Raw genomic sequence first — 22,931 nt, 5'->3', positions numbered from 1 at the left:
TTCTGATAGCTGGTTTTGATTTTACTCTGCTGATACAAGACATCCGCATGATGTACAGCAAGAGCACATGTCTTCGACAAAAATATTTAACCTGAATTCTTGACTGTGATGGAAGACTTACAGACTATCCTGAAGTTTAGAAACCACCTGGGAACCATGACTATGCAAGTCATCAGGTCCAGTAATCTTCCCTGAGCATAGGCCATCCTCCATGGTGGTTTGTTATTGCTCACACAAGTCAAACACAAGAAATGAGGTGACTAGACTTAAAACGAAGCAATCTCTCCTCCCCCTGGTGACCACATTTTACCCCTCTGATTTGATGGGAATTAAATGTATCTTCAGCTCAGGGAGGAGGGGATTACCAGAGTACAATCGGTTCTAGTTATCAATGACATTCTCCTGAAGTCCGGGATGTAAATCTCCATTTATGGTACACTTTGAGTTGTGCACGTTGTTGTCCTGACACAAGCCAGGGGGACAAAACTGCTTGTCCTGAAAAACGCAGTTCTTACATAAAAAATGACGACTTTCTGAATTCTTTTCCTACCTGTGACAATGCAGCTGAAATATGGAGTATTGCTTGAAAGAGTACACCATCACTACACTCACTGTAAAAGGAAAGACAAAGACCATGACACAGTGAGATACCCAAGTCCAAACAGACTTTAGGAGCTAATGAGTTTTCAGGCAACCTGATGGAAAATTAATTTTCATAACTTATCATCTCATGTTAAACATACTCCTGAAAGGATAAATGGAATTGTAAGAGTTCTTCAGCTTTCCCAGAAATACAAGATCTAAAATGGAATGATCCCTGGTTAATATTATTGTTTGTAATGTGGGATCCACAACACTCCCTGCCTGCCACTTCCACACCTTTAAATGGTCAACCAGTACCTCATTAACATTACTCCAGGTAAAAGCTTGATAGTCTGAGGTGGGCTCAGACTATTGAGGTACAGGCAAATTTTTGAAATGTTTTCTAGCAGAAATGTAGAAATGTTGATTGTCTTTAGTTGATAAACAAACTGAAATGTTCAGCATGTCTAGTAATAGGAAAACAGAGAGAAAGCACTTGGAAACACATATGAGGTCACAGGTGGTCTACACTGATAGAATGTTTTTAAAAACCAGGGAATTCAGCAGCATCCTAAATGATTACTTGGGAGAAATTTTTTTTGGGGGGGGCATATGGAATACCCCTAGGAGTACCCACCCTAACATAACAAGATGGTATAGATGTGGTCTTAGTCAATTAGCTGAAAAAATTTCTCTCTTTTACCTAGAGCAACAATATAGTAAATTTTCATAACTATTATATTCTATGGGGAAAAAACCCCTGAAGCACTTCTGAAATTGGCTTCATTTAGGATTTCAAGGCATATCTCAAATCTCATGATTTAGAAAGGCAGGGTCTAAAGAAAAGTTTTTTCTAATCCACTGTATTAGGATCAAACTAAAATACCAGAGAGAAACATTAATTTTTAATGCAATGCTTAAATAATAAAAACAATTCTCATGTTTTTGTATTCAAAATATTTTATATTAATCATTCAAACTTAATTTTTATACAACTAATGCATACATAATCAGAGTTTTCTATCTCCTAAGTCACATCTCACTGATATAAAAAGAATACAGGCATACCCCACATCACATTAATTCAGTCAATGATGTTTTGCAATAGTGTCATTGCTAGATAGCAGTCGAACCCCACTATCATGTCATGAAACCCTGTCATAACATCATTCAGACAAATGCCCACTAATGACATCATTCCTAATTAATCATCCCTCATAATGCCTTGTTTAAATATTGTCTTGCATTTTAGTGGAACCAATGAATGAGGCTAGGTTGGGAGAGGGGGTGGGATGCCTATATCTGAGAAAGGTTCTGCCCTCCAAATGATGTTTTGCTCTGGAGTTAGTCTATATTTGATTGTATCCTATGAATACAGACGCATGAAGGAAAAGAGAACAATTCCCTTTCAGATTAACCTCCTCCCCTGAGGACTAGGATGGCCTTGTTCATAGCTCGGACCTTGGCATCGGCAATGGATTTCACATGATTGAGGCCAGATTCACAAGTGCAGTGGCAGCGGCAGCAGTGTATATTACATCGTTCACATCACAGAGAAGCTTGGCTTTCGGGAGGTACCTTGCAGTCGTGGGTTACATTTCTTAAACGCAGGAACCTTAATGGAGAAGGGATGGTACAGTGTTTGCAATGTATTTGACACGTGACAAAGCCACACTGAGTCCACGTTTCTAGGGCCAGCCAGTCTACAGAGGCTCTGACTTAAAAGTGGCTGAGATTAGGTGACCACAGAAAACAGGGGTTTGTGTACTCTGGCTAAAAATCCCCTGGTTTGCTTTTGCTGGATTGTGTACAGTTTTTGCCTTGATTGTGTGGTTGCTGAAGACCTGCCTCTAAGAGTCTGTCATGTCAGCCTTACTGAGTGCAATTGCCAATTCAAGGTCTTCCTGTTCTTGTCTTCGCAACCGAGCTAGCCTCTCCTGCTCTGCTCTCTCACTCTCGCGCTTGGCCCACGCCAGCTGCTGCTCCTCATTTCCAAACTAAAAAATAAAAATGGAACTTTGGTTAATAAACTCTGGAGACATTTCCTGATGCTCCCACAAAGCATAGATGCAAGGTGGTGAAAGTTAAATGCTGGGGGAGGGTGGGGGAGAAGCATCTGCAGTGCAGAGAAAACCTAGCATATATCAGCAAATGCTAGCGGGAAGCATGGGTGACACAGAATAAAATCATTTTCATTAAGGAGTATTCCTGATGAGGTGGAAAGAGCATTGCTGACTGAAGTTACGGTGGAGATTGGAACGAGTAACCCACAGCTCCTTCATTTCCCTTCTCCTCGATGGGGCGTTGAATTCCCCCACCAACCCAGCAACTTCTTTGGGGCCTCAACCTCATGCCAACAAATAGCTTCAGAAAAGGAATCCCCAAATAGGATCCTTGCTGTCGATATTTTCCCCACTGGGCTGCCCCACTCCCAAACCAGCAGCTCCATTTGCTGCAGAGTATTGAAACAGATAAGGGCATGTGCATGTAGCTATGTTGCAAGGCAGCATCTTAACTACACTAGGAATGTCGGTCCATATTAACTATTGTTCTGGAGCCTCTTTTCATAGAAATCTGTGGGCCAGTTTGATGCTACACTGTGATATGGGAGGTAAGAACACGTATGGCTATACAGATACATTTTTAACAAAAAGTTATCTTTCAGCAAACAGAAGCAACAATCAGATGATGTCAGATAGTCAATGCACCCCTGAGCTTCCAAAAGAAAGACTTCTATGAATCCTTTCAGGTGCAACAAAGGTGCTAGTGCCATTAAGTGGTAACCTCCTAATTCACTGTTAAGTTTCAAGGATTTAAAAGAATGAATCATTACAAAGTCAATAACCTGGGGTACAGTTTCACTGAATTGTAACTGGCATTTTTTTTAAAAAAGGCTTGACTTCGGGGCAGCTAGGTGACGCAGTGGATAAAGCACGGGCCCTGGAGTCAGGAGTACCTGAGTTCAAATCCAACCTCAGACACTTAACACTTACTAGTTGTGTGACCCTGGGCAAATCCCAATTGCCTCATCCAAAAAACAAAAAAGGCTTGACTTCTTTAAAATAAAAATGAAAAACAATCTCCAAAGTTTTATTTGAAACAAACTAAAAAACTTGCTTTTCTTGTGTTATGGTACCTATTATTACTGACTATCTCTATCCAAAGTAAATATGGCATAGGGGTGGGTGATAATAAATGATTCAATGTAACTTTGCTATTTAAAATAAACACCCCATGGAATACTGCATATACTGTCAGACTTGGTTGATATGTGTTTAATTTTGTGGAAATGTTTTTTTTCTCCCATTCTTTTTTGATTCTTTGTTACAAGGCCTGGTTCACTGGGCAAGGGAGGAGCAGGTATAAATTTAGAAATTAAAGTGATATAAAATCAAAATATATTAATATATTTTAAAACGAAGTACAATCCAACACCCACACTCCATGAATATAATTATCATGATCAGAATCAAAGAATGTCAGAACTAGAAGGGCCTTTAGAGATCTCCTAGTCTAATCCCCTTATAGACACGTGGAATCCCCAAAGGGAGGTAAATTGCCTGAGGCTACACAGCAATTTAATGGCAGAGTGGGCACAAGAAACTCTTGCTTCCATTTGCCCTGACAGCCCTACTATGCTCATCATTTAATTGCAAGTTATAGTAATATCTCTAACTTGAGTGTGTGATTTCACAGTGGCAGAGTCTAATCCCACAGGATAGAGGAGGAGAAGGGGGAATGGGAATTTTCAAGTCCCATCTCTCTGAGGCCAGATCAATAGAAGGTGGCTCAAAAGCCTTAGTGTACTTTTGAGCTTTAATAGCTTTTGGGACACTCTGTACAAATGTTTCCAAAATTTATGGTAGTAGTTGGCCTCAATCCTCCACTCCACTCAGTCCTCCCAATCCCTATTTGTTGGGTGTGCACAGAGTAGACTTAAAGAAAAGGCTCATTATCTCTTATGAACTCCCTGCATAAGGAACCAACAATAAGTTTCCTGTTGTCTTCTGCTTCTTTCTGTGCCCTACATTACCTATCACAGTGCTTTGCAAACTAGGTACTCAATTTGTAGATGCTAAATTTAATCTAATTACTCTTTGGAGGTTTTGCTAATTCCTCCCAATTTAGCAAATGTTGCATGGTAGACAAGAAAAGATAAGTACTACAGAAGTAACTAAATTATGCTAGTTACTGGTGATCTTTGCTAAGAGGTGGAGGTAATTATGACAGGGACCCAAAGAAGCTCAGACTAGGAAGGGACACAGTGGGCATTCAATAAGTTTACTAATTTCATTCGATCTAGCTCAAGCTAATTTTATAAATGAGAAAAGTGAGTTGTAGATAGGGAGAATTGCCTAAGGGCACACAATAGGCCAGGGTCAAGGCCAGGACTAAGAACACCAGGAGGCATTCTCATTTCCAATGCAGTGCCCTTACCACCAGGCCATACACCTTAGGCCAATAGTGGCTTTGTTTTCATAGTTGATCATACTGCATGGCATTTTAGGAGCATTCATTTTTAATTCAAACACATCCATCACCATTATTTCAACTGCAATCTGTTTCAGTGAATGATCATCCAAAGACCAAAGGTGATTCTTATCACCCAAAATGACGAAGACTCCCAGTTTGTGATGTGCACCCCTCCCAGAGAGATCTACTCTATTTTGGAAGACTGAAGGAAGGTTTCTCCCTGACAGGGTTGTAGATTTCAGTCACTTGCTTTAAGCCTAACAGAAGTGACCAAAAGTAGGCACCACTGGTTTTGTCCAGGTAATCACTATCCTTGTGAACCACACACTACACAGCACCCCATGGACTTGCAAGATTTGAACCTTGTATTTGTGAAGCTCTGGATACATCTAGTTAAAAAAACTAAGTTAGGGCCAAGAAAATAGATATCTAGTTCCTTGCATGCAGAACAGAATTCAAGCTGCTAAAGAGTTATTTAAAATATATTATCAGGTTGTCTTTTATTACAAGGCACCAATTCTGGCAGCCCAGTCACCAAAAAATTAATACACTTAGAGCTAAAAAGGAACTGAGAAGCCATCATGTTCAACTCTCTCATTTTACAGATAAAGAAACTGAGGCCCAGAGAAAGTAAATAACTTGGCCACAGTCAGATGACCAGTTTGTGGCAGCCAGGACTAAAAACTCTGGTCTTCTGACTCAGTCCTGGGTTACTTATTGCCACACTACCATGCTATTTCTTTCATCAGAATCACCACTGCATTAAGTAATTAATAGCCTACTAGCTTCCTTACTATGAGAGAATGTGAAAAAGTTTTTTCCCCCAAAGAAATCAGTCATTCAGAGAAAGAAATGTTATACAACTGTCAATAATGAAATATACAACATAGCCAATCTGACATTTCCTCTCCTCCGAAAGCAAACTTCTGGGAAAGGGCCATTGTTACTAAACCACAGATCTTTCTTTCTAAAATGTATTTTTTTTTCTTTAAAAAAAGAAATACCAAGGACAGGCGCTATTTTACCTACTAAAAAACCATAGTAAATAACACCAGCAACTGTTCCTAGAACAAACATTCTCTTGGTAACAAGCAGATTGCTTATATATTCAGAGTATTTAAAAGTAGCTGCACTAAGGCAAAAGTCTTAGTTGAGGGTGGGGAGCCAAATGGAGCATCATGAATGGAAAAACAAAAGTCTAGATTCACTGAAATTAAGCATTTACCATGTTCCTTTCAGGCAAAAAGTGAAATTCTTAACATTTTATCCCATGAACATCAATTCCAAAAGAAGCCACATTTTCAATGTGCTGGATGGCTACTGTTATCTTAGCCATCATTTCTTGTGCTTGAAATAACAAAAGAAAAGAATTTTTTTAATGTTTAAAAAACACTCAATAAAACCATTAGAAGGTAATGGAAAAAAATTAGAAGAGAAGAAGCCATAGAGAACTAACAATACAAGTTATTACAGCTATTTGGCTCCCGTCATTTTATAAATGGACACAACTTTGAAGAGTAATGCAAGAATCACTGCACGCTAGTTTACAATCCATTCCACAGATTACATTTTTTGTTGCAATCTGGAATACTACTGTAAGGAAAGGAGTCCTCAGGTCCTCTTGAATTGCAAGTCTCTTCAAAACATAAAGAAATTTGCTAACATTTAGAGAAAAAAACTACAGTAGAAAAGCAAACATTTTGGAATCTTTTAAGATTATACCATAGTATAACTGAATGGGGAAAAAAACAAATCAAAAGCAAACCACACCAGTAGATCAAATCATCTCTCCCAATGTCCAAGGGCTAAGTCTGCTAGTTGATGATTTTGTCTGGAAAAAAATGAGTGTTTAAAGATGGAAAGGCAACTGTTAGCAGGAAACAGTGTGCTATGTAAATGCCACTGGGCAGGATTACGCTCCCTTCTTTAAAACAAAGGTAGTTAGTTATTGAGATTGCTTCTTAACAACTATTCTGGATAGGCCAAAAAAGGCCACTGGTCAAAATGTAGAAATATTGAACCAACAGATACTGGGATACTTGGGGTAGGGGGTTTCCAAAGATGAACAGCAACCAAATGCAGGATGTACAACTAAGTCTTTTGTGGAGATTAGTCATTTTCCTTAAATTGCCATACAACTCAACTTACCCTTTCCACTATCCAAGAATGTTCTTGGGTAATGAATATTTCTTTCTTTCTTTCTTTTTTTAAAAAAAGAATCTATAAGAAATCAAGTGCTAGTCAAGAAACTATAGATAAAGCAAGTTTTCTTTCTGACTTTTATTAACAATGTCACCATTTTGCATACATTCACAAGAGTTTAAGAGAGCACCAACCAGACAGGATTTAACTAACTCAAGTTATAAAGTATTTACAGAATGCCAAATGCTCTGATAATTTCAGTAGCTTAAATACCTCAAATACACTAATAAAAAGATATGCGCGGTGCACTTCACCTAAACATATCTGGTTTTTAAAAAAATGAACTGAGTGTTTATTGTGCACTAACACGCCAGCAAAACGTGTCTAAAAATGGATAGTTCATGAGTCAAAGATCTCTAGATCACAAATTTCACAACTAATGACCAAACAGGTTGCTTTACAATTTCCAAACATAGGTTGTTCAAGTCTGCCTCTGATACCACTTCATAGCATGGACATGAACCTGGGCTCTGAACTATGAGCTCCAGCTGGTTCTAGGAAGCTGGGCAGACCAAGAGCACAGGGCCAGTACTGTACATCTGCACCCTGAGGACTGGCCCACTTATGTAGGGAGAGGCACAGTCCTGGAGCTGCCTAAAAAAAAAGTGACCATTTTCGGTCAGAAGAAGGAGCTGAACACTTTCATAAGGATGGTTCCTAAGGTTTGCCATCTACATCCTTGCAGGAGGGAATACCTGTAAGGATGAAATGATGAATCCTCGAAACACTAAAGTATAAGGATTTGGTTTTTTTAAATAGACTCAATGACAGCAATATATCATCAAACCCATTTTAATACGTGGAAGAAAAAAAGCCTGAAGCTGCATAAGGAAGGAATTTTGTTGTCCAAGAATAGGGAGTGAAAAGTCACTAAATATACAAAGTTTTAAAATCCTAAATATTTTCTCTGTCCAGGCTTAAAACAAAGTCAGACTTTTAAAACTCTGGCATTTATTTCTGAAAAGGCACTTCTTTTTGCTCAAAGACGCTTTGAGATTCCTTGATGAAACAGAAAATGGATGTTCTGATAACAATTTCCTAAGAGGGAATGTGTTAGGGGCAGCGAGGTGGCGCAGTGGATAGAGCAACGGCCCTGGAGTCAGGAGTACCTGAGTTCAAATCCGGCCTCAGACACTTAACACTTACTAGCTGTGTGACCCTGGGCAAGTCACTTAACCCCAATTGCCTCACCAAAAAAAAAAGAAGGAATGTGGGGGGGTTTTTTGGTTTTTTTTTAATGGTTTCTGGTTTTGATGTAATAGGTAACTGGGACACTATATGAACACTCAGCATTTTTCACTAGTCAGACTTCACAGTTCAGGTCTTCATAATTCAAACTGGTAGTACGTAGCATAATGTGAAAGAACTATCAGAATTTTTCTAGAAACAATTGAAATGGCTCTTTGCTATAGGAATTTCCAGGGGACAGCAAAACCCTGATATATATTTATTCAATTGCGCTTAGCATAGTGCTTGGCACATAGTAGGCGCTTAATAAATGTTTATTGAATTGAATTGAAAATATGCAAACTTCTGAAGGGTTTTACATCTTAGCTCTCAAAACTCAAAATACAAAGTGGCCTTTCATGCAACAAAACAATACAAAAAGGCTACAACAAAGAATGTGAAAAGGCCTGTTTTCCCACCCTACTGGATAGTTAAACATGTCCCTTTAAAGTAATGTCAAATTCACAGCGATTTTTATTAGCATTTTTTTTTTTACAGAAATAGAAATACAGGATAATGATGAGAACAGCATGAAGTACTAAGAGACACAAGCCAGTGGACAGCAGGTTTGCAGTTTAAAAAATAAAAAACCCAAAGGATTGCTGCAAGCGAGGAGCAGAAAGTGGTTGGCTCAGAGACAATGAACGTAACTTACAGAGCTGAAGTCTGCAAAACCCAAGGAAGAGTCTTTAGGAGTTTGAGTTGAAGAGGAGGGAGCAAATGGATCGTTTCCACTAAATGGGTCCCCAAAACCCTTTTTATTTTGAAACGGGTCACTGCTGTCAGCCCCAAATGGCTGGAATGGATCAGGGGGTTTGGAAAAATCTGTAGACCCGAGCTGGCTTACAGGTGTACTTTTACCTGGAAAGTTTAGGAGAAAAAAAGGAGAAAAAATATATAGGTTACTTACCAAGGAAAAAGCAAAGCCCCAAGTTGGAGAGCCCTGGATTCCTTTTCCCCATGATGCCATTTCTCCCTTTTCAGAATGATTGTAGAAGTCATCTCATATGATTTAGTTCATATAATCATCAAAGGAGTTCAGTATCATTGTCTTCCCTCAGGAACTTTTAAAATAAAGTCTTTTAACTCCATTTTCATAAGTGTTTGTGAATAATAAAAGCAAAATAAATGTAAGATGACTTTTGTTAAAGCTTTTGACAAGAGAATTTATGAGGCAGCCATTTCAAAAAGCTACAGAACCGGGCAGCTAGGTGGCGCAGTGGATAAAGCACCAGCACTGAATTCAGGAAGATCTGAGTTCAAATCCAGCCTCAGACACTTGACACTTACTAGCTGTGTGACCCTGGGCAAGTCACTTAACCCTCATAGCCCTGCCCCGCCCCCCCCCAAAAGCTATAGAACTAGAAAGGTTTAAAAATTATTCATTTTTAGGGTTGTGAGATGAGAGTGAAAAAGACACTGCAATTTGAGCAGTAAAAATTCTGACCACGCAGAAAAAGACACTAAGAGTCTGAATTTTTATTGGGAGTCAACTGAAAACCAAGTTTAGTTTCAATCTTATGTAGGTAGACAGGGTTAATTATATATGAATGTTAGTTTTATAATCTCTGTGGTAGCTCTTCAGAAAAGTCCAATGAGCCCCATTCAATTTGAAATGTTTTTCTTTTCCTTCTACCAGTCTGGCTTCTTGGTGACTGCCCAGTTTGAAGAATAGGAGAACTGTTCTTGAAGGTGGAGCAATCCAAGGGCTTTTGATAAGCAGGGCACAGCAGGTGTTCTTTTTCAGCTATCACTTCATTATACTGAAGAATGTAAGCTTCCTGAAGGTAAAGATTTTCATTTTGTTCACTTTGTATCCTTAATGGCAAATATAGCACCTTACACATAGTAGGTGCTTAATAAATGCTTTTTCAACTGGGGGAAAAACTGAAAACATTTTTCCTTACTAAGATAACAGTGGGCAGCAGCATGGCAGATGGACTGGGTATCAGGAAAAGCCTGGCTGGCTCTCCCATTAATTAGTGTGGTTTAGGAAAAGCACTGATTTCCTTCTCTTGGGTCCAGGGTCCCTTCCAGCTTGCTCAGATACACTACATTCCCAAGTTTAGTCCACTTCTTATGTTCTCTGGTCTAAGGTCCCTCCCTCCCAATTCTGATCCTCAGTTATACACATGCCGGAAGGCTCCCTTCCAGCATGAACATTTTTAGGATCCTGGAACCTTGGAGAGCATCCAGCCCAATCCAATTTTACAAATGAAGAAAACTAAGCCCAGAGAGGTTGAATGATTTGCTTAATATCACACAGGGAGTAAAAGACAGAGCTGGGAGTAAAATTGCCTTCTTGGGACTCCAGAGACAGTATCATTTCCCCCTGTGCCATGACGCCTGACAACGTGGTTGTGCAGCTTCCTTGTCTCTATTCCAGCACTAGTGGGGCAAAGGTGCCAGTTAGAAAGTGCTGGACTCCAGAGTAATGAGATGGATTTGGCATCAGAGGACTCGGGTTTGACTTCTGGCTCAGTCACATGCAATCTATGCGACCTTCAACAAGACATTTAACTTCTCTGGGCCTCCGTTTGCCGCTCTTTAAAATGAAAGGTTGGAAGTCTCCTAAGAGAACTAAACCTGAGACCTTATGCCCCAGGTTCAGGTCTCATTTCTGGTTCTTACCATATGCTGTGTGGACAAAGGCAAGTCACAACCTCAGTTTCCTCATCTGTAAAATGGGGATAAAAATACCTATATAGTAGAAGCAGACCAGTGTAGTGGATAGAATGGCAGCCACTGGGTCAGGAAACCTAGGATAAAGTCCTGCCTCTGGCACTTATTAACAGTGTGATTATTGGCAAGTTACTTAGCTCTCTAAGACTATGTTACAGATAGGTGCTGGTATGCATTGGCAGAAGCAGTTTCTACACTGGGAGTTTCCCACATTGATGAAATCACAGGTATACAGCAACCTCCCCTTTCTCCCAACAGTGGACTACCTCCATCACAGGACTGTGAAAATCAGATGGAATAATATGGGTAGAGTGCTTGACAAACCTTGAAGTCACAGATAAACATCAGTTATTATTAAGTGCCCCAACACAACAAAAGCCCAGTAGTAATGGAAGTCAAGGAGAAGTGGGCCAATGCTATGGACAGATCAGCACAGATTCATCTCCATCGCTGGCAAATGTGAATGTGGTGTTCTAGTGAAAGAGGTCCATATTATTGTCTTTATACACAAAGGCAATACAGTGGCCTAAAGCAGTGCGGTAGCTAATATCGAAGAGTAGTCACAAATTGCTAGACTGTACCTCGCTTAAAATTCCTGTTTCATCTAATTATTTATTTAATAAATAGAATCACCAGCTCGAAAGTGAAGGAACCCCAGAAGTCACAGGATCCAACCCGAATATCTTTTAACAGAACAAGAAGTTTCTCTTGTCCAGAATTTACTGCAATAACAAAACTGTTGTGCAGCACTGGGCAAGGCAAAGAGTGCACTTGTGATTGCTCTCTTGTTCCCAAGGCTGACTGAAGGGCAGAGGTTGGAAGTGAAAGTGTCAGAAGAAGTACAAGCTACTAATTTACTGACCACAAAGACATTACGACTTGTTTTTCTTCAGGTAATCATAATAGGTGATGGGTTTTAGTTATATGTATGTGTGGCCCCATCCTTCCAAAGAGTTTATTATACTAGTTTATTTTCCTCAACACTCTGGTTAAATAGGTAAGAGTGACTTCCCTTCAGATCTCCAACCATTAGAACTTTTTCAAGGGGTTGGCTCAGGGGCCACAGCTTCCATGAAGGCTTCCCACATACTCCCATTAAAAAGGATTCCTTCCTCCCCAAATCTTTTTTTTTTTTTTTTTTGGTGAGGCAATTGTGGTTAAGTGACTTGCCTAGGGTCACACAGCTAGTAATTGTTAAGTGTCAATGGCCGGATTTGAACTCGGTCCTCCTGAATCCAGGTCTGGTGCTCTATCCACTGTGCCACCTAGCTGTTCCTCCTCCCCAAATCTTTCATCCCTCTCTATTAACCTTTTCTTTTTCTTTTTTCTTTCTTTCTTTTGCTTTTCTTTTTCTTTTTTTTTTCTTTTTTGGTGGAACAATGAGGGTTAAGTGACTTGCCCAGGGTCACACAGCTAGTGTCAAGTGTCTGAGGCCACATTTGAACTCAGGTCCAAGGCCAGTGCTTTATCCACTGCACCACCTAGCTGCCTCCTCTAGTAACCTTTTCAATGAAATTACCCATTTCTACCTTGTATAACCTAGTCCTACTAAGCTGTTAGCCCTTGGAGGGTAAGAACCATTATTTTTCATCTTTGCAACTCCAAATGAGAATGAGTGATTTCTCTCAGAGGAGGCACATCCCACATAATTGCTAAAGCAATCTTGATTGTGCTTTGTCATGTTAGAAACTATAAGAGTGAGGGGAAAATGGATACAATTGGTAAGATCAATGGCAAAATGTGGGAAATAGTCAAAAGAAGGTCATCTATTCTATAAAGTTTGGGGTTCCTCCCTCAACTATTCTCTTCTCTGGTACCCATATTTGGGGGAGGGGGTCAGATGTCTTCATGCTTTTCATTTCATTATGGTACATTTTATTAAAAGATTTCTAGTCTCAACAACAGGTGATAAGTAGGAAGACTGATGGGCCTGACTTCAAAACCTAAGAAAATGCAATTTTCTTCATTCTTGACAGTCACATTTATGGAAGTGTGATCAAGAATTGAGTGCGTAAGGAGCAGCTAGGTGGCGCAGTGGATAGAGCACCGGCCCTGGAGTCAGGAGTACCTGAGTTCAAATCTGGCCTCAGACACTTAATACTTAATAGCTGTGTGACCCTGGGTAAGTCACTTAACCCCAATTGCCTCACTAAAAAAAAAAAAAAAAAGAATTGAGTGCGTACCCAGCTATGACCTACAATAGGGAATAAATTTTCTTTCCTGTATAAATTCCCTTTATGAAATAAACTGCTACTAGGGTCCTGTAGACATAAACGTGCCCTCTTTTCTAACTTTGATCTTCCTGTACCTCTTATCTTTTTCCTCTCTCCAGGCTCTAGATTTCCAATATTCTGATGCTTCTCCAATTTTTTCTACAAATGTACATTTTCTTATTTCCTGTGTCCTAGGACTTCTCTGAAGGAACTGGCCTTGAGAATTTGCCTTCCATCTCCACTGCACACTCTCCCCAAACCCCTACTCTTCTCTAAGGGAAGCAGACAAAATGCAGCAAAGTCCAAGGCTTCCCTGGCTCTGCTGAGGACATAAAACAGCTATGACCTGCATCTCCTACCTGGCTATTCACCTTTACACTTGTCATCACCATAGAAAGGACTTGAGTAGAACAGAGGCTCTTAAAGAAGGTAGCACATAGAGGCCTTGCAATGAAGTCAGGGAACAACAAGGTTGTGGTGTCAACCCATGAATAGTAAGCAGTGGCACGTATCTAATTTCATAAGCATTAAAGTAGAAGCTGGGATATTCTCAGACCCAATGAGATTCTTATTTCCTCAGAATGACTCTGAACCAATCAATGATTTGATACCCATATTTTAGATAAATATAACACAGGTTTGCCAAGCCAGAGAAGAAGCTTTGACAATAGTTCTCTTTTAGCACACTGATGCTGTTGCACACTGATCCCAACATCTGCAAGATGTTAAATAGCTTAACTGTGTTCTAGTAGAAAAAGCACTGGATGGAGAATTAGAAAACCTAGGTTTCAACTCATGTATGTTGAATTCCTAATGCTTACTAGCTGTCTGACCTTGCTCACACATCATTTTTAACCTCTGAGCTTTGGTTTTCTCATATGTAAGTTGGAAATAATACTTGCACAGGACATATTATAAGGAAAGTACTTAGTAAACGGCAATATGAATGTGAACCGCATTGTTATTAACTCACTCATTTTCCTGAACACAAATTTTCTATTAGTATACACAGCACAGAAACCAGCTTAGTTGTGTAACTGGCCACCCCTTCAGGCTTATCTGGTTGGCACCATATTTCAGGCTGCCAGTACTGAGGCGTTCCTTTTCTCTGCTGGCCCACTGGACAGTTACTTAGCTATTGGCACATGGGACATGCTGATGGTGCCAGGAATGAAGCACTGAGAGATGCAGCACACAGTTTTCAATGTTGTATAAAAGGCTACAGTAGATTGTGCTACTTTTAAGACAAATCTCAAGCTGGTCAGATGTCCCACAGAACAGTAGATGTTGCGTTTTAACTTCTATTAGTCCTCTCTTTTTTTCAAAAAGTCGCATAAACTGGACACTGCTACATTTAATCCTTAGAAATTTTCATATGAAGACTATAGTTTTTGATATAAAAAAAAAACAAACCCAAAACTGTTGCCATAGTTCTCGAATATCTATAGGACCGGGTTTACTGTGACCTTGGGAGAGAGGGGGAACTTATTGCATTCCCAGGTACATTCCCAGGCTTAAGGATGGGCCAGTCTCCTCCATAGGTTGAGGGCCATGTGGGTCTGCAGCAGCTTCTGGGAAAGTCTCTGAGGAGGAGATAATGGGGGCAAATGGGAAGGAAGACTTCTCTGGCTTGGCCATCAACTATGCCCCCCTTCCCCCAACACTCTAATACTTCCTGTTTGCCATAATGAAATTTTAAAATTCAACTTCAGACAAAAAAAAAGTAAAATAAAAAAGCTAAAAAAAACTAAAAACTCAGAAATGTTTGCTGAATTTTTATTGTTGAGAAGTAGAACTTCATGGAGGGCTTGGCTATAGTTCAGTACTCCAAGTTGAGAGCCTTGGGCAGAGAGCCCTTAAATTCATGCTTTGAACACACAAACAGGTCTCTTTAAATACCTGGACAAGGAGGGAATAAATGATGATAAAAATAGCAGATGACATTTATATAGCGCTGTACAGTTTATACAGCCCTAGAAGCTGTGCAGGTCTGAGGCTAAGTGGTGGTATCCTCTTCTGAGGCCAGAACACTGAGGCTGTCAGAGGTGGAAAGTAACCTAACTAATGTTAAACTGAATGTTAGGATTGTGAGCCCAATATTACTGCCTCTATATATTGCCTCATGTGGGTTGGCAAAGGCTCAGTTAGGGGGCAGGAAAAAGCTGAGAGCAGGGGTCCTGGCCGTAGTACCAACGACCCTAGCTGGCTAAGTACTTTGCTAAATGCATGTTCCAATAAATCTTCTTGATCAAATTTTAGCTGAGATTTCAGTGGATGCTGAAATGTACCCCGTTTACAAGCATTTCAAACTGAGGTTTCTAACAACCAGGCAGATTATCCGAGAGATGAAAAGAGCTGCTCACTTCAAAAACTGCCTTCTCTTAGTTTTGCTCTATTGCTAAAACCACTGTTGTTTGGAAATCATGACTTTGTTAATGTGAAACCAGGGCACACCAACTGTTTGCCTCTTGTTTTCAAAGTAAAAAACTGTTTTTCTCGTTTGTCTGTTTTTAATGTTTTGCATAAAGACTATGGTGAACTTAACACGTGCAAAAAATGTTAGAGATTTTTCTGGTTCAGCATTAGAATGCGCTTATTATAAAACAGCAAGTTTTCTGCAAAAGGAAGTACATATCTATTAATGCCATGGACCTACTCACTCAAGTCTCCTATTGCACTTTGCACACATGCTGATTATTTTTAGCTGCTACATTTTAAAATATTCTCAATCTAGTTCCTATTTTTATGTAAACACTTCTGCTAACTTGTTGATCATTTTCCTATTTCTTGAAGCAAACCTTATGTTGTATGTAATAAAGCAATTTTGCTATCTTCACTTTACGTAGCAAATTCACTAATTTTACCACTAGTTATATTACTAGGGTACATCAACAAGCAACTCTAGGTAGAATCTCAGAATCTCAGCAGTGGGAAGGGAATTTTCTACTCCAAAAACCTGTTTATTAAGTCTCTACCTGCACACCTCCAGTGATGGGAAACATACTACCTTTCCAGGTATCCCATTCCATTATTAAACAGCTCTAATTATTAGTCAGTTCTTTATACTGAGGCCAAATCTCTGCAACTTTAAATCAATGGTCTCAGTTTTAAGCCAAGGAGAATTAAGCCCCTCTTTCCTATGAAATCTGAAAATAGTTTTCATGTTCCCCATTTGATCCAAATCTTTTCTCCTCTAGGCGACATAGACCTATTTCTGCAAGTGGTCCTCATACGTGACTGTTTTGTGTCCTTGCCTTGGTTGCCCTCCTCTGAATGGGCTCTAATCTGTCAACATCCCCCTTAAAATGCAGTACCCACAACTGACCAGAGGAAATTTGATCAGGGTAGATGGGAATTTCCCCCTTTTACATTTCAACTTAGCAAAAGATAAATTAAAAAGGCTTTTGAGTGACTGGAGAATTCCAGACCATTTCTATAGTTCTGATGGTAAGCCCCATGATCATTTGGTCACTTCTGTATGTCCATGCTAGAGTTTTCATTAACAGTACAAAAAGTATAGAAGATTTAAGAGAAGGCAAGTTAGTTCGAAACCACAGCAGTTTCAGCAGTTACCCAAGCGGTGCACCGAAACCACACACAGGACTTACTTTAGCAAAAACAATATGAACAAAATGGTTTACCGCAGGTTAAATGCTGTTAAAAGCTCAGAGACAGACTCCACCCCAGGTAAAAATCTTAATTTCTTACTTCTTGATTTTCAGAAGTAGTGATCGCTCTCTGGCACTCAAAGGTTAATATAAATTGAAAGAGAATAGGAGTGTATTTTCCAAATGAACAGTTTGGGACTCATGCTAAAATATGGCTTTCCCAGAATGCTTTTCAGGAAACCCTACACCTAGCAGGACACTGAATTTCTGCCTAATTAGTGAGAAATTAGAAAGGCCAAAAACCTGAGGTATACATTCTGTTCTATTGTAACCATTGCTGAGATGGAGAGAAATAACTTTTAGTGAACTCTGGGTTTTACAAATGAAGTTAATAAACACAACTGAAACAAAGATCAAAGAGATAGGAACTGAATGTGTTTATATCCATCTATACTTACATTAATGTTGAATAAATGCATATGTGTGTATGTAAACACACATACACATGCATACATAAATGTGTTATCTGTGTACATATGCTTATTCCAATAAGAAACTCTGTGACTGACACTACTTACTAAATTTACCTGGTAGCAATTTTAAAAAATGAAAGATCAAAGCAAAAGAATGAAAAACAAGTGGAATTTCTGGTTTGTGGCTGGGCCAGCTGCTTCCCCCAAGTCATTTATCCTACACAACACAGGATGCCCAAGCTCTCATACAACTGTTAGGACTTCTGAAAGTCAAGCCAATGAGAGTCACTTGGGTGGTACTGGGAGGGAGTTGTTAATAACAGATGGAAGAGAACGAAGAAGGCAACTTGTCTTCTCTGATTCTTTCACAAGGAAGATTAGTTTACATTACTTATGTATGTAGGTACACTGTCAAAAACAGCAAACTTGACATCAAAGATCTATGCTCAAATTCCAGGTCTGCCACTCAGTAGCTATGTGCCCTTAAGTAGTTTCCCTCTCTTGGTCTCAGTTTCCTCATCAATAAAATGGTAATAATAGTACTTATACTACCTACCTCCTTGAATTAACGTTAGGAGCAAATAAAATCAGAGATGTAAATCATTAGATAAATGTTATTGTTACTATTCTTCCTTTAAAAAATCCAGTATGGGGGAAAAAAAGGGGGTAAATAAGTGTATGCTGAACAATCACCAGACATTCAACATTGCAGCTTTTTGAGAAATGATCACTCTTGGTAACAGATTTTTAGATTCCCAAATATTTATATGTGGGTTCATAAAACAAGAATCAATCATTTTTAATGTGAGCAAAGCAAATATCTGATCAGCAACATTAAATCGCTTGCAAGGGACTGAGCGGCACCGAGAGGCACCTTATACTGCTGGATGTGTAAAAGTACGGTCAACAGAGATCAAAGCTGCGCCCAAAACAAGACGTGATCAGATAAAATTTGAGGTTCAAAGTGATCAGGGTATTGAGATTTTCCACTAAAAATATTTACTGAATTTTAAGAAAATTTAGTTTAATGTATTTAAAAGGAACAGGATGAGGTTGGTTCAGGATCCTTGAGAAAAACTGACCAAGCCTTTGGTCCCTGCTGATGTCTGATGTGACTGGCACTTAATAAAAAAAAGAAATAAATAAAAGAAATTTCAAGAGGTCTCTACAAAAGGGTTACATACAATATATAAAAAACATGACAGTACTCACGCTGGTTCTATAGAAAGGGAGGAGAATGGAGGTGACAATGCAATACCACTAAACAACTTAATGCATTTCATACAACAATTCTCACAACAAAATTATAGTAATATGTACTAGACTTAGACCCAAGTTGCTCTCAGTCACTTTCTTTTGTTTTTCAAAATCTCAAAGTCTGTTAATGCTTCATAGATCTTATTTGCCTGGTTTCTGCAGACATCTCATACTGTTTGTGCCCTTTCCCCTAGCATAGACCAATGAATTCAACTAAACAAATTCTGCAGTAGTTACCATGTAATCATAAAGGCAGTGCTGAGCTAAGAATCTTGCCATTTCTTATGGTGAAAGATAACTGCAGAAATGCAGCCTGTACAAAACTCCAAAGTTTCATAAATTCATTAAAAAAAAACCATACACTGAAAATTTGAGAAATAGAAGCGTGAGGGGGAAAAGGGGGGGTAGTTCAGTTTGACTGTTTTGGTAGGTGTCCCACCAAGGAGTTCTGGCACTCCCACTAGGAGGCAGATGACAGGGCTGACTGAGTCCCCTTTCCTCTCCAGACAAGCCTCACCTGAGCATTTATTCAGTGCTTACACTAGCTTAAGAAGCAGACGGGCAGGGAATACAAACCCCAAACTAAAAAACAGCCTCTATTCTCAATTTCTAAAGTAGCTAACATTCTATTGTAGCAAAAAAGGGGAATCACTGTCAATGGCTATAAAATAAGATGCTTTCCCAGCCTTGGAAAGGATGTGATAAATAGGAGTTGAGTTACAATTATGAAAGGTAATTTAAGAAGTTATTTTATATTGTACTGTTTGAGGTATTTTTTTTTTAAATAAATGTCTGTCAGGATGAAGAAAGAGATGGTGTAAATAAGGAACGACCACCTTGATGGCAGTTAAGTGACCTGCCTAAGATCACACAGAGAGTCATGTATCAGAGGTAGGATTAGAACTCGTGTCCTCTGACACCAAAGTCAATGACCTTTTGACCATACCATGTTGCCTGCCCAATACCCAATGCCTTGATGGCAACCCTTTCCCAGGAGCAGAGGGAATCTGAAAAACATAGAATTTAGAGCTAGGAACTGAAAAATCTAATTCAGTCCAACCAATTCCTGAACAAGAATCTCCTCCCCAGTCAACAAGTGGTTCTTCAGGGGCAGCTAGGTGGCGCAGTGGATAGAGCACCGGCCCTGGAGTCAGGAGTACCTGAGTTCAAATCCGACCTCAGACACTTAACACTTACTAGCTGTGTGACCTTGGGCAAGTCACTTAACCCAATTGCCTCACTAAAAAAAAAAAATTAAATTAAATTAAAAAACAAACAAACGAACAAAAAAACCAAGTGGTTCTTCAGCTGTTCCTGCAGTGCTCCAGGGACAGGGAACTTCCATCTTACAGAAGGTGGCAGCATATTTCACTGCTGGACAGGTACAAAGTACAAGTAGTACTGTTCCTATTTTAGAGATGAGGAAACTGAGTCTCAGAGAAGTGAACTGACTTGCTCACGATCAATCAATCATGCATTTATTAAGTGCCAGGTACTATACTTAGCAATGGGGATATACAAAATCATAGGACCACGGATGTAGGGCTGAAAATACCTCAGAAGTGATCTATCTAAACCAACCCCTTCATTTTACATATGAGGAAACTGAGGCCAAAGCAGGTTCAGTGATTTGCCCAATTACACACAGATAGTCAAATATCAGAGAGGGATTTGAAGCCATGTTGATACTAGAGCAAAAGCTCTTTCTACTATATTATGTTGCCTACCCAATATAAAAGTACATCGGTCCCTGCTTCTCTAGAGTAACTACAATATTGAGTAACTCATATTCTACTGGTTGGGCTGGGAAGTGGGGGTGGGGGTGGGAATAGCATGTTTACAGGTAAGTTAGTAAATAGAGATTTTTAAAAAATACACTGACACAAGAGTGGTGAAAGCCAGTAATCGACAGAATGCAGACTCTAGCCCAAGAACCTATTAACCACAGGGACTGGCAGGCCTTCCTTGACTCTCAGATCCTATGGTCTTCCACCCTCTACATCATGAGTATGAACCCTTGGTGCTCAGGCATCAGCTCTATCTCACTAGTGATGACTATGTTACCAAACTCCTACTCGATCAGTTCTTTCTGGTGGGTGTACACCAAAGTAGGCAAATGCTTCTATTTTTAATTCACAATTATCTATGCAGAGAAAGATCACCTATCAATGTTAGGGTTTTTTTGTGTTTGTTTTCATTTTTTTTTTTTTTTTTGCAGAGGAAACCCAAGAAAGAATCATACTCCTTCTACAATTTGAAACAAGGAATAATCTAGGACCGCAGACAGTTGTCAGGCATGTATAATTAATTGGAGACACCAAAATGATGAAAGAGCACTTTGTCCTTTTCTGAAGACTTTTCTGAAGATAGCTGAAAATTCCAGGTCTTGGATTCTGAGGATTTTCTCAGCATAATATTTTCTAAATTAATGTCTATTTAGATCGGGGGTTGGTAACCATTTTTGTCATGTCCTCTCCCCGCCCCTTGCAGCCTGATGAAGTCTATGGACCTCATATCAGAATAATCTTTTTAAATGCACCAAATAAAATATTAGGTCTGAAAAGAAAACCAATTATATTTAAACAGCTGTCAAAATATTTTTTTAAGGTCACTGAATTTAGATATATTTTCTATACACTTCCCTGAAACATCCATTTTTCATTATAAAGATCAAGTCTCTAATACTCATTTCTGACTCAACAAAAAAATTTCCTAAATATTCTACCAAGAGTCATGGGGAACAGTGGCTGACTATTTCTATTTCAACAACTCATAATCTTAAAAAAAAAAAACAATATTTTTTTTAAAAAAATCATTGTGGGAACTGAATTAAAGTGCCTAACCTGAGGGTGGAAGGCGTTAACCACATGGTAAAACTGGAGATGTAGATTTATATACACTTGTGCAATAAACAAGAGGGCCAGAAAAGGAGGATTAAAAAAAAAAAAAGAATATAATTAAATCTTTGCTGACTATTCTGGTTTCAATTTTTGCTTGACATTTTAACTTTGCATAGATCAAGTGGATCCTAATTACTTAACACTGACAACCATCATTATTAATCAATTTTGTGATTTGTAACAAGTTTCCAATTATTGACTCCAGTTACATATATAGTCACAAAGCCTTTGGAAATGTGTATAACTTAAGTAAGGCTACAAAATCATACCCTAAAGAAAGCATCTAAATTCAGCATCAAGATGCCCTGAATTGAAGCTTTACAAAGGCAAAAGGCCATAGGACATAGCTCCTATTAGAAACACTCTATTTTGTAGGTCACCACTTACATTGAATAAGGACGCTAGGTACTGGCATTTCACATTATGTATACAATGCAAACAGATATTTCTCAGTAGAATTCTTGTACAAGAATTTATAAAAAATATTATTCTGGGGAGTGGTTAGGGTTAAAAGGTCATTAGAAGCAATATATTGATAATAAAATTGGAGTGGAGGTTAAAGGTTATTTAATGGTTAGTGGTGGAGGCTCTTCCACTAATGTCACTGGCTTGCTGTACTACCCAAACCACAGGGGAGAGAGATGCGCCTGGCTTCGTGTGAAGGAAGTGGGGAAGGGTGGGGCCAGTGCAGCCAGATCCCCGTATCACAGCCCTAAAGGACTGAATTCTGCTTGTAACCCAATCACTGACACCCACACAGCCATTTCCTGCACTTAAAAAAAAAAAATCTGTTTCTCTCTTTGCAAATCAACAACTTTTACCTAGAAACTATTCAGCGGTGAACTCTGACTGATTCCAATCTGTAGTTCGTTGCAGAAAATATATCATTGTTTACCTGAGAGAACTGTACATGTGCTAAGTTTAACTGCCAGGTTTCAGGAGTCTTGCCAGGTATCCGTTTGCAGTGGGCCTGGCAGAAACGAATAAACCTGCTCCAAATAAATTCCTGATTGCTTAAAACTTATTGAGAATAATCTTGAAAAGAATGCAAATCACAACGACAAAATGTCCACCTGGCCACCAGAAGTCAGCTACTGAAGCTATTAACTAACAGTTCATCAGTTTGTTGCAGGAAATTCTGGAAAGCTCAATACTGGGTCCAGGCTTCATTTTCAGAATGTTTTAAACGAAGCATTTTCAGGGTAGAAAAAGATATAACTTCTAATATTTGTAGCTCTCAGGAATTAAGTCAAGGGAACCACCTACATCACTCCCACAAAATTAAAAAAAACACAGTAATCTACAGCATGGTGG

General features: G+C 39.1%; 1 protein-coding gene across 1 annotated transcript in view; it reads right to left on the bottom strand.

Moving 5' to 3' along the window:
• Positions 1 to 1,467: 1,467 nt before the first annotated feature.
• The window catches only part of EPS15L1 (epidermal growth factor receptor pathway substrate 15 like 1), a 130,444-nt gene continuing 108,980 nt past the window's right edge, over positions 1,468 to 22,931 (bottom strand). Inside the window, exons 23-24 of the mRNA XM_043990400.1 lie at positions 9,140 to 9,345; positions 1,468 to 2,579 (exon numbers count right to left, since the gene is read on the bottom strand). Coding sequence (XP_043846335.1) covers positions 2,433 to 2,579; positions 9,140 to 9,345 — 353 coding nt within the window. The 3' untranslated portion in view covers positions 1,468 to 2,432. The remainder of the gene's footprint in view (positions 2,580 to 9,139; positions 9,346 to 22,931) is intronic.

This window comes from Dromiciops gliroides, chromosome 1 (genome assembly GCF_019393635.1).
Source record: "Dromiciops gliroides isolate mDroGli1 chromosome 1, mDroGli1.pri, whole genome shotgun sequence".
Lineage (NCBI taxonomy): Eukaryota > Metazoa > Chordata > Mammalia > Microbiotheria > Microbiotheriidae > Dromiciops > Dromiciops gliroides.
This window is presented reverse-complemented; position numbering and strand designations above follow the sequence as displayed.